Below are 12,646 nucleotides of genomic sequence, written 5' to 3'. Positions count from 1 at the left end.
AAGTACAGGAGCCCCTAGGTAGTGGAAGTCACATCCCGTGTATGGGACATCACTTGTGACCCCCCTACCCCCAAGCTCTGCTGTCAGATTTAGCCAAGAAGCATCTGGTGGCAGTTGGGAAGGTTTTTATTTTATTTTTTATTATTTTTTGATATTATGGGATGTCTAAATATTTCCTATGGGGAGCATAATAGTTTCCTAATTTTTTTAAAGCAAGTTACTTGGCAATAGGATTTTAGCCAATGGATATAAGGTAGAATCTTGTATGGAACCAATTTTTGAACCCAGACCCAACCTGGACCTGCATACCCAACCCATGACCTGGTCTCACAACCCACATTTCTACCTGCTTGGATCCACTACCTGACTCACAATTGCCTTATTTGCCGCCCAATCTGCAACCCACTGACCACCATTAAACAGGAAGTTCTGTTAATGCAAACTGGAAGTGGCATCATCAAAAGTGGGTGGGGCAGAAAAATGTGTAAAGGAGTAAAATATAGATAATATAATATAAAATATGCAGCAACCAGACCCATGAAATGCAGACACGCAACCTACAGACCCACATCTAGGCTCATATCTGTAAATCCTACCCCCAGCCTGTAGGCTACCCACTTTTCTTGTGGATAACCCATGGGTACCCAACCCACTGCAGGACTCTAATCAAAGGCATTAGCAGGCAATACTGTTTCTGAGCGCGTGTCTTAATTTGCACCGCACACCTATTCACCGCCAATGGCTGTTTGGAACATTGTTTGTTTTCGTTTGTAATTGCTCAGCACAAAGATGATCCTCATATAATATTTACCACTATGTGCCTCTCGCTGCCTGATGCCATTTCTTTATCAGAACCAATTAAGTTAGACTTTTCCTAAGGTAATGCACATATAGTGCTTCATACTGGCTAATTTGTTAGCAAGTTGTTTTCCCATACAGACAGGGAAAGGTTGGTTGTATAGTGCGCCCTGTACACCAGGTGCCTCATCACATTTTATCCATCTCCATATCCTGTTTCTACGCAGTCTGTAACAGTAAAAACACAGTTTAAGTGCCAGACAGGTCTGTTGCAATCACAATTCATTTGTTCTGCTGCCTAGTAGATGTATGGGATAAACAAATCTATCTGAGCAAGATGCAGGGAAATCAAATGCAGAATTCTGGGAAAGAAACACAGAGATGGGCCAGATTATGGCATTCTTAAAACTTCTCTTGAATATTGTGTTTTTCCTTTGTTTGTTTCACTCTTTATGCAGCAATAAGCATTGGGCAGTTATAAATATGCCTATAAGACAAAGTAAATAGAGCCAATTAATTTAAATACCACAATCAAGCACAAAATTAAAGTAAGGTAATTAAAGTAAAACCCGCAATTAATGTTTTTCCCCAAACCAACTCTACACGATCAAGTATTGCTTTCTAGAACAGATTTATTTAATGACAATAGCCCTTCCAAAACCAAGGGAATTAATGTGGGGTTGTCCCTTTGCTGCTATAACAACCTTTGCTTTTCTGAGAAGGCTTTTCACTAGATGTTGAAACCTTATTGGTGGGATTTGCTTAGATTGCTCCATAAAAGCATAATTGAGGTTGGGAATCAGCCCTGGCTTGTAGGGACATTCCATTTCATCCTACAGGGGTTGAGTCGGGTTGAGATCAGGGCTCAGTCAAGTCAAGTTCTTCCACTCCCAGCAAATTAATATGAATTATGTGGCTAAATGTATGGCAATCATGTTTTACTGCAATGAGGATTAATTTGTCTCTTTTTTATTTACTGATTTGAAAAAAGTTCTCTTGATTGAAAGTTCATTGATTTTCTTGCAGCCTGTCAGTTAAGCTCCAATGGGAAAATTCAAGGTTTCAGTTCCTGTCAGACAATGCAACGGAGCAATGCTAAATAAGAAAACTTTCCCTTCACTCTGTACCAATTTAAAACAAATCTTATAGCAGAATAAATATATACTTGCACTATTATACTCCCTCCATGTGCACAGCACAAAGAAAACAACTCTGCTACATGGGATACTACATTAATTAAATAACCAATAAGAAGGATAGGGCTATGCATCATTTGTAAATACACTGTATATAGATTCCAACTGATATTGGCACACTACAAATAATTATTTTGAATGAGAATTAATAGTTCTAAATAGATTTAATTCTAGCGAATCAGCTAGTGATGGTTTACTTTATTAAAATACTGATATTGATCAAATCAACAGTAAAACATATCACTGCCCATAGACTAATGCAAACTCATAGCTGCTCTGTTTGACTTTTAGCAGGTGATTACTTGTAAAATGCCAATTTACTGCTTGGGGATGGATAACTGACTGGAGTGGGAACATGAAAGCATGAGTATAGTACATTTTTAAAACCTAGCTCGTTATACAAAGGAACAGTAGGAGCTTTGGATAATGCTCCTAAAATACTGTGATGTGACTTTCTGTAATGGGCTACTGTACACTGGCACTGGGCTTTGTCATTTATATTGACATATATGCCAGCTTTTAAAGGACACGTAAACCCTACATTTACCTACCCTGTATTTAAGTTGGGCACGTCTCCCCTACCTAAGCCACACCATTTGTACTGAATATATCCCATCTGTTAGCCAGCACCATCCCATTTTCCTAAAACAAATAACAGCGCCCATTTTCCCTCTCTCACATCATAAGTGACATTTACATCTGCAAACACATGTGCTTGTAAAATCCATGCAATGAAGAATGCAGGCTTACACGGGCAGAACTTACTCTGATTAAAAGTCCTGCTTGGATTGAGCACTGTAATGGTTAAACTGAGCTTAGGGGAGCAGGTTAGGAGAAAGAACATGTTTCTACTGCAGAGTGCTCAGCTAGAGCATTTTTTATGGAAACCAGCAATGCCATCTCCCCATTGGCTGGACACTGCAGCCTTACTATTAACCTTTGAACAATTTCAAAGAGGCTGTTCACTGATTACATTTTTTTGTGGGCGGGGGGGCATTTACATATCCTCAGGGTCGGACTGGGGGGTGAAGGGCCCACCGGGGCTCCCTGTCCCAGGGGCCCTGCAGGTTCCCACGCGGCCCCCCCCCCCCCCGACGTCCTCCCCCAGGATACCACACCTTCCTTACAACACCCATATCTGTTATTTCTCCCCCTTTTTCTCACTGAGCATCAGGCAATACTTTACAATGCGGCCCTGGCATAAGAGGGAGCTGCACCCCTGCATATCTTTCACTCCGCTTCCAAAATTTGCCTTGACTCCCTGTGTATTGTTTTTGTTTCTGGTGCACAGCGCCTTGAATAAACTAGATCTGATACATTACACAGTTATATTGTAGCCCAAGTGGTGCTGCTTGTTTGCCTAGCGTTATCTCTGTGCTTTAGTTGCTCTTATAACATTTCCCAGCTCTGCTCCTTGAAGCGTTCATAGTGTCACACAGAGGAGCAAATCCTTTATGACTTAAGGAGGTGCTTGAAGCATGTGAAATAAATAACAGCATTTATGAGTGCCCGGCAAGGGTTGCATTAAGTAATAGCTCTGATTTGTTCACATTTATTTTCCACAGCAAAAGATAAAATTTTCTCAACAATATTGACTCGAAAAATATTTTAGTTGACATCCCTAGTCACTATGGCAACTACAAACCCAATTTCTGCCTCTAGAGCAGCAGATGTTAATCCAAATGGCTTGATTTCCTAGACAGTAAATGCTATGATATGTGTAGGACAATAGAGATGCATGATGACCAGCAGTATTTCTAATGACGGCACCCAGAGTCCCCATTTTAGCTCATTGCATTGGAAGCAGTACCAACATTTCAGGGAGGGAAGTCATGCAAGTAAAGGAGAAGGTAGGACTTTACCAATGGGACATCTCAGCATTGTGAGAACTAAATGTACTACAGGTATGGGATCCAATATCTGGTAACCCGTTTTCCAAGGAACGTCATCTAGTTGATTCAGAGAAAGGTAAAAAACCCCATCTGAAGCCTCTCTAATTTGCCACAGAGGGGGGAAAATCCTTCCTGACTCCAAGATGGCAATCGGACCAGTCCCTGGGTCAACTTGTACTAAGAGCTATCTCCCATAACCCTGTATAATAATATCCGGTTTGAGCCCTGGAGACGAAAACTGAATGGCATATATTAGATGGGGCCTTACCAGCGCTCTGTAAGGTGGAAGAATAACCCCCTCGTCCCGTGAATCAATGGACCATTTTGCCCTTGCAGCTGCTGACTGAATATCTGACTGAATGAGCAAATACTATACTGAACAAATGCAGACAGGGCCTACCAGGATAGGGGGGGCACTAGCACATATTGCATCATCATATTGTCATTTTTCTGCTCCCAGGGCTGTTGGTTCAGGGTGGTACACCTGGGGATTATACCTAAGTGCAGACCATTTTTTTTCACTGCCTGCTTTACTATATTGAACATATGTGCTTGACACAAGCCAGTAAGACCACTAAAAATTGACCAATGAGCACTCCATTAACTCCACACATGCCCGTAAGACCACTGAAAAATGACCAATAAGTGCTCTATTTACTCTGCACATGCCAGTAAGATCACTGGAAAATAGCCATTGAGCACTCCATTAACTCTATCCATGTTTGTAAGACCACTGAAAAATTACCAGTGACCACTCTATTAATTGCACACATGCCAGTAAGACCACTGGAAAATGACCAATAAGCAGTCCATGAACCTCAGACATGCCAGAATGATCACTGTAAAATAGCCAATGAGCACTCTATTAATTTCAGACATGTCAGTAAGGCCAGTGGATTGAAAGCATCACCAACACCTTCACAAGCAACATAACATACTGTAAGTGAAGTTTTCTTCTTTCTTTGTGTTCTCACGCATTACTTTGTGCACCCAAACTCTCTGCCTACCTTGCTAGCTTAAACAGCTGTGAAAAAATTCTGAATTTTCTCTGAACAGAAGAAGCTGCAGGGAGGTGGTGGCAAGGCTACAAATGCAGCAAAAAATTAAACAAAAAATGAAAGAAATAGTGGCACAGCCGCCCCCCAAAATAGTCTGCTTGGGGCAGATGCACCTTTTGCCCATTTAGTAAAGTGCCCCTGCCTTTGGCAGCTAGGTCACCAACATTCTAAACAGTTAATATTTGCTACAATCATTGATATATCCCTCCTAAGTAACGTCAACTCGAAGCGACTACTAAATGCTTGTCTCTAAAGAGGGGCCATTGCCCAGTGTAAAAGAAAAGCTTTCAGGAACTTCTCCCTCAGTGTTGCTACTTTATTCCCTTTAACAAAAGGCATGCGCGTATTAACAATTGATCGGACTCCGAAAATGATAACGTCTGGGCTCTAATAATTGCTGGCTCGTCCCTTTCTGCCATCTCTTTTCTCTCTCCCCTCTTGGTAAACGTCAGCAGGAAGATTCTTTTGTTCCTGAGAATACTTTATCAGAGACGGGAATTGATTTTCTTCTCAGGACAAACTGTGTTCTTTCTAATGATTGGCGCCCCTTCTTGAAAAGAAAATAAAGTATGATATTGACATTCGTTTCAAACTGCGCTTTTTCCTCTTGTAACAAGTTTTATTCATTGAATCCATTAAAGAGCGATCAAGGAAGCATTACATTTTGTTACTCACTGAAAAAAGAAACGTATTGCAGCTGTTAGTGTAAGGTCTGTTATTATAGATTGTTTCACATTACATGAGAAATAGGGGCTTATTTAAGTATTATTATTCAAACAAATAATTGTTGTGGAGAGGGTCCTTAGTGGCTTTAGGATGCCAGAGCCTGGCCAGGTAGTATTGCCTCCTAACGCAGTGCTACTTAGCCTGGTGCCCTGCTGAAACTTGCCTATTGTTTTAATTCTGAAATATCTATGATTTTTGTTATTTCTTGCATTAAACAATGCTAAATTCAAAACTGGAAGCAAAGTCACCTTCTACTTCCTGTTTATCTGAGCACAACCAAAACAAATCACCATTTCAATGAGAAGCCCTCTGTTTAAACAACCCCCTCTTCCCCCAGCTTAAGCCTATGTTAGGCTTTCCAGAAACAGCAGCTTATTATACAAATAACTTCTGAGTGGACTGATGATTTGCTTTTCCTGTGCTTGTAAGTAAAGGAAGTAGTTGTAACTTTCTATTCAGTTTCAGATTTTGAATGTTTAGCACAATAAATACAGGCATGGGACCAAATATCCAGAATGCTCAGGACCTGGGGTTTTCCGGATAAGGGGTCTTTCTGTAATTCGGATCTCCTACCTAAAGTCTGCTAAAAACATTATTTAAACCTTAATTTAACCCAATAGGACATACCCCTTACTACTTAAAATTGCAATTTTCTATTATAAAATGTAAAAAGTATTTTTTGTAAAAGGCCTTCATACGGAGTCATAATTACCACCAAAACTCAATTTTTTTCATAGTCAAAACACAAGTCTTCCCCAAGAACCAAATCAAGTCATCTAATTATTTCAGTATATGTGGTGCATCTCACACAATTAAATGGAATCATTTGATCACTTGATTTGGTTCTCCAGAGTGAAGATGTGTCATTTATCAGTCGCCTCTAGACTTCATGTTGAATGTAAAAATCTATAATTGGTTGCTAAGGGTCACTGACCTGGGGAAACGTTTCTAGTGACCTAGTAGATGGGAAATCTCCATAAAGGGTTTCTAAGCTTTCTCCAGCCACTTTAGTTAGCATGAAATACATGTAGAAACTGTATAGGACTGGTAGACTGGGTAGTTAGGAGTCTGCCACCAAACCCTTACGCACAGTATATGAGAAGATACACCAGTAATTTTCATTAGTCTTTTCTAATTAGAGACAAGCCTTTTTTTACTTCTAAGTATTCTTGTCATCTCACTTTGAGGCAGCATGATGCACTCGATCAGGTTATCAGTGCTCAGTAGAGATTCCTTCTCTGTAATTAACTTCTGAAATAACTCTGTAGATCTGTATTCCACTCAGTGCAAGTAATTATAAGATGGCAACTCTTCTGCTACTTTCCCAAACACAAGGCCAATTGTTTGATTTATTTTAAGCCTGTGCTTGGAATTGAAAACATCCAAATGCTTGCCAGCATGCAACGTACAAATACATGCAATCAGGAGAGATATAGCTTTCTGAGCAGCTACAGTATAGCTACAGGTACCCTGGGAAGATGGAACCGTACTGAGCTATACACTATACAAGGTCATATACCCCATGAAGTATACACGTCATTACTCCTGTTTTTTTCTTGACTTAAACTACAATATCAATCCTAATAAACCCCCCACCCAGGAGACACAGGCTGTGACATGTTTGGAATTGTAATTCAGTAGCAGTGTGATAGCAGCTACCTGCATTTCCCTGGTGTAAGAATGTATATTGTAAATATATAAATATGTAATAGTATTTATTAAAAATACTTGGGGGGGGGGGGTGCCAATTTGTTGGGCACCCCAATGACCATAATCTAAACCATCATCTAAAGCAAAACTTTAACCTGATCCTGTGTGCCTCTTCTTTAAAAATATGAACCAGACTTTCTGCCCACCATGCCCCAGTGGAGTTGGCCACACATTGGCAGATTTTAGCTGCTAAATTCGCCCCTTCAGACCAAATCAGCAACTTATTCCTGTGTATGGGCTTTATCTGATGGCCTATCCGACAAAAATCTGTGTGAAAATTGGCTTCATGTTTAAGAATCTTGTCGGAGCGAGGACCGCATAGTAGATTTAGTCCTCTCCTGAAAGCCTGCAGAGGTCACTTGGATCAAACAATTGGATCATCCGTATATCAGCCACCACAAGATGCTGTATGGCCACCTTCTGTCCCTATCACATTTATACACATTATTAGCTTAATCAGGATCCAGTTAAACCACATGCATGTTTTCAAAATCAGAGTACTCAAGGTGAACATAGAAACTCCTTGAAAATAGTGCCCTGGTTGGAATCAAACCTAGGGCTCCACATTGCAAGTTAGTAGTGCTAGCCATTGTGCCAGCATGCTATCTTAAAGTGGTATATTTATAGCATAGATGATAGTGGCAGCACAGCAATTAAAATTGATTCAAGCCTATACCACACATGGAAAGGGCGCCTCTGCCTCATCATTGCATGGGGACTACTTGGTGAAGTTCAGGACTACCCACTCTTTTCTGGCTACTACTGATCAATAAATAGTAGTCCCTTATTGTGTTTTACTTCAGGGACCCTCATGTCCTCACTTTATGGAGAGTGAAACACAAAACTAGAATAAAGTATATATGCAGGCGAATCAATTATCCATACAGTGAAAAGACGACCTTGCCATTTATACCCCATTTTACTGTATTATTCCTGAATACACCTTTGCAGGACATAAGCTATTCATTAACTTATTAAACCCCATTTCCAAAAAAGTTGGTGGGCTGTGTAAAATGTTAATAAAAAGATCATTTAAACCCTATATTTAGTTACAAATAGTACAAAGACAACATATCATATGTTAAAGGGGAACTTCGGCTTCTGAATCAAAATGTGTTAAAGAGCCCCAAACAACACAGAAACCCCTAATATACCTATCACTGTAATCTGTTCCTTCAAAAAGTATGAATAAATACCATTTTTATATGCTAAAATTCAGCTGCAAAACAGTTCCTCTCTTTCTGTATCATTTGAAATCCTAGCAGGGGAGGAGGGACTAAAACATTGATGTTACAAATTGTAACAACTTTTACACAGCTTACAGACAACATGCAGGAACTACATAACCCACAATGCATTGCACTGTGATGTTCCTTTCCTTACTGACATCACGTGTGCACGGGATTGTGGGACTTGGAGGATGCAGGCAGAAGGCAGGCTGAGGCCAGTCGGCTACTGTTACATTATTTTTTTTTACATGTTTCTTGAGCCGGGCTTAGGTAACTGTTCCAAACCATATTATTACATTAAAATTATGATATATTGTAAAGTTGCTTAAAATTATGTTTACTTTTCAAAATCCTTAAGTTGTATTTGGGTGGAGTTCCCCTTTAACACAATAAAAAGTTTGAAAAAAATATATATTTTTCATACATTCTTTGTTTTATCCATTGCCTTCAGGATTGAGAGGTTTAGGTCTTCCAGGGCTGCCAGGACACTTTCATATTCTCCCAGGTGCTGTGAAAAATAATCTGCGTGAACAAAACAGGTGAGTTAGGTTCTGTATATGTATATCTGCATCTTATCAAGCAATTGCTTCTCAGGAGAAATGCACAGTAAGGGCTGTGACAGACGGGGAGATTAGTCGCCGCGCGACAAATTTCCCTTGTAGCGGGCGACTAATCTCCCCGAAATGCCATTCCACTGGCGAGAATGTAAATTGCTGGTGGGATGGCATACGTGGCACCGAAATCGCCGAAGTTTCCTCTCAAGGCAACTTCAGCGATTTCGGCAAATCTCCACGCCGCGTATGCCATCCCACTGGCGATTTAAATTCTAGCTGGTGGGATGGCATTTCGGGGAGATCAGTCGCCCACGACAAGGGAGGTTTGTCGCGCAGCAACTAATCTCCAAGTCTGTCGCAGCCCTTAGATTTTAGCTGGAATTTCAATTGTAAACAAGCATAATAAATAAGGAAGAGCTCATTCTATTGACTAATTAACTGGAAGGGGGAGTGAAATTAAATGAACTCCTGTTTTCTGAACTGGGAGTGGGAATAGGATTATGGGCATTGTTTATTAAAGGGATATTGTTGTTATAATAATAACATTTATATGGCAATAATACAACATGACAAGAAAAATCACATACGTAAGTCTAGGATTGGGCAATTTCTGGCATTTGGCTGCAGTTCTTTCTTTTTCTGTAGTGGGAAACTCACACTTTTCCCCGCAGTGAGTTGCATGTAAAACCAATTTTAATAAAGGTACTTGCATCAAAATGCGCTTAGTCCTTCCTACCTCCCATTCCAATCTTGTGCAGCTCCGCTTAGTGATCTTTTATTTATAGCATATGAAGGGATTTCTTTCTCCAAGTTGTGCACTGATGTTATTTATGTCCCGTAATAAATCTGTTCATATTTAGGGACTGGCCAGTGCATTTCTATATTGATTTTAGACACCATAAGCGGATTATTATTTTCCCTCCCTCCCAAATTTATACAGTTTGTGCTAAAGTTTTTTGTTGGTTAAAAATGTGTTTCACTGTCCCAATCTCATTAAAGTCCCATTGGTTTTGGGCTGACCTGTGCCAAGACCCATTGTTACTCTTGCAGTCTAGTCTGCCCCTGCATGTTGGCCAATCTCAATGAGCTAAGGACAAATAGGCTGTAATACTGGGCAGCAGAGAGAACTCTCTGACTAGGAAAGATGATGAAGAGATCAAAGGATGAATAGGAAACAGACAGATATGGAGGCAGGACTGAACATAATAGAAATTTAATACAAATATAGTACATATTACAGAATAAAATAGAAATCTGAGTCTTGGTAGATAAAGGGGAAGGATAACATCAGGAAATGGAAATAAGTCATAGAATGCAAACATTTGGAAACTGGAAGAAAAGAACTAGGCATAAGGGTATAACAGAAAGGTGAGATGAGAGAAATTTTAAGAAACCATGATAAATGACCTAGAGATATAGAGACACACATACAACAAATACACACTATCAAATGCCCACACAATCAAACACATTCTGCCAAATAGAGGCATACAAGGCACAGGCAGACATACAGACAAATGCACACATACAAGTACAGGTACATATTAAAAAAGGATGCTTAATTTTATGGAAAGTTCTCCTTTCTATGAATTGACAACAAAAAGATAATATTATTATTATTAGTGAAAAATTAGAGCAGTGTTAGAAAACGTATATGGCTGTCCCATAATTTCTTAAGGAAAAGTAATGAAATTATTTTAATATACAGTTAATTAATAAAAATCATTAAAATACCTTTCAGTTTAATTTTCTGTTCATAGAATAATCATACTGGAGTTGAATCAATATGTATGTAACATACAGTTACACTGCTGCCCTGTAGCACATAGTTCAGTAAAGTAAAGGCCAGCTGGCTATCCTATGTCTGATTCAATGACACACACATGGAGTTACCCCAACACTCAGATGGATTGTGTATTTTTATAATGTTGAGCAGTACAATATGAAAAGAAAGAAATCATTTTCAGTCAAGCAATATCCTACAGATACTACTTCTGTATGTGATTTGGGGAGACCAATGCCAAATGCAAATTAGAGTCCCCCTTGTCCACTTTCTAACTGCATTTGGACATAAATAATGGTATTACTGTGTGTAATTCACTGGCACAAAGCAGTTGAATATGTTGGCACAACATTTAATTCCAGGGTTCCTTTATGTCCATTACCCCCCTACTATGCTACTATTTGTGTTCAGTTGTGAATGTAGGGGACTAAAATAGTCACCCTTTTTCCCAGGCAGGCCTCTAAAGTTTAGACAGATAGGAGAGCCTTTAGTTATAGAAGGGAAATAAGTTTCTGTTCCTGTATTCTCCTGGAAGTTCATGTCACTGTTCTAAAGTATATAAGCAAAATCACACATATGCTCTGGGTCCTTCTACCTGGATTTTTCCTTTAGGCAGGAGGGGAAGAAGTTTGCAGCCTAGGCACAATCAAGCCTAGTGTGAGGTTATTCCCTGTTATAGATCACTCCAGGAGTGATAGGTAGGAATAGCGCTAGCTATTAAGCAGCCTGAGCTCCACCAAGGAGATTTATTAAGGACTACAGTCCTGGCTACACTGCCCAAGAGTAGGGACCTTGGGGTAGAAGTTGTCCTGCCTAGGTTCCACTCAAGAGGCCTGAAAGCTTGGCGTGATATTTACAAATCAATTATCCATTGTGCTGTTATTGACCCCTGAGGAGCATTTACTCCTGAAGAGTGTTATATATATATATATATAACTCCTCTGTTAACTCCTCTGTAATATCTCTAACTTATCTAAATATCTACCTGTCAGTAAAGAAGTTATTGTTATTGGTAAGAAGAATATTTTGTCCATTTTGGTGCTTTAGACTTGCACATTCACAAATAAGCCCATGTATCCTTTCATTTGACAACAGATGCTTCTCACATGACTATGAAAACTTTGGTTGCTATTACATCATCGGCAGCTGTTGGGAAGCCAAGCTTAGGGGTCATCACAAAATGTGGTTGCCTTGGGCTGGTACAGAGGGCCAAAACAAAATGTACAACATTTCCGCCCTACCAATATTATTAGGTTGCCTATGATCCTCAAGAATCCAAGGAAGGACTGGAAATCTTGTCTGGTCAAGGCATTCTGTCTATAATAGCCCCCTTGGGCCTTATTTCTTATTCTTTCTGCCTAAACAGACTGGTTGTAGGCATGGATTTCATGGACTGCTTTATAATCATACCTGGAACTATTTCTATTCCTGATCTAGAAATGTCATGCTTCTCTTTTACTCATGTGCTTGGCTGCTATTTTTTGGAGTATGAAGAAGCATAATTATAACCAAGCAAATAGGGCCTTCAATAAATATGGGAAGAATTATTTTTGAATAAATGAATGTAACATCATTAAAGGTTGTTTGGCACTGGCAGAGTAGATTCGGGTAATATAGCTCAGAGCAGCACTTTGTTTCTTGCACACATCAGTAATAATTGCTACCGTTCAACTAGGTAGCAAAAATAGATCTTTAGAACT

General features: G+C 39.6%; 1 protein-coding gene across 1 annotated transcript in view; it reads right to left on the bottom strand.

Moving 5' to 3' along the window:
- necab1 (N-terminal EF-hand calcium binding protein 1) overlaps window positions 1–12,646 on the bottom strand; it is a 107,696-nt gene that overhangs the window by 40,662 nt on the left and 54,388 nt on the right. The window contains 1 exon segment of the mRNA NM_001102952.1: window positions 9,034–9,131. Coding sequence (NP_001096422.1) covers window positions 9,034–9,131 — 98 coding nt within the window.

Source organism: Xenopus tropicalis, chromosome 6, assembly GCF_000004195.4.
Source record: "Xenopus tropicalis strain Nigerian chromosome 6, UCB_Xtro_10.0, whole genome shotgun sequence".
Taxonomy (NCBI): domain Eukaryota; kingdom Metazoa; phylum Chordata; class Amphibia; order Anura; family Pipidae; genus Xenopus; species Xenopus tropicalis.
This window is presented reverse-complemented; position numbering and strand designations above follow the sequence as displayed.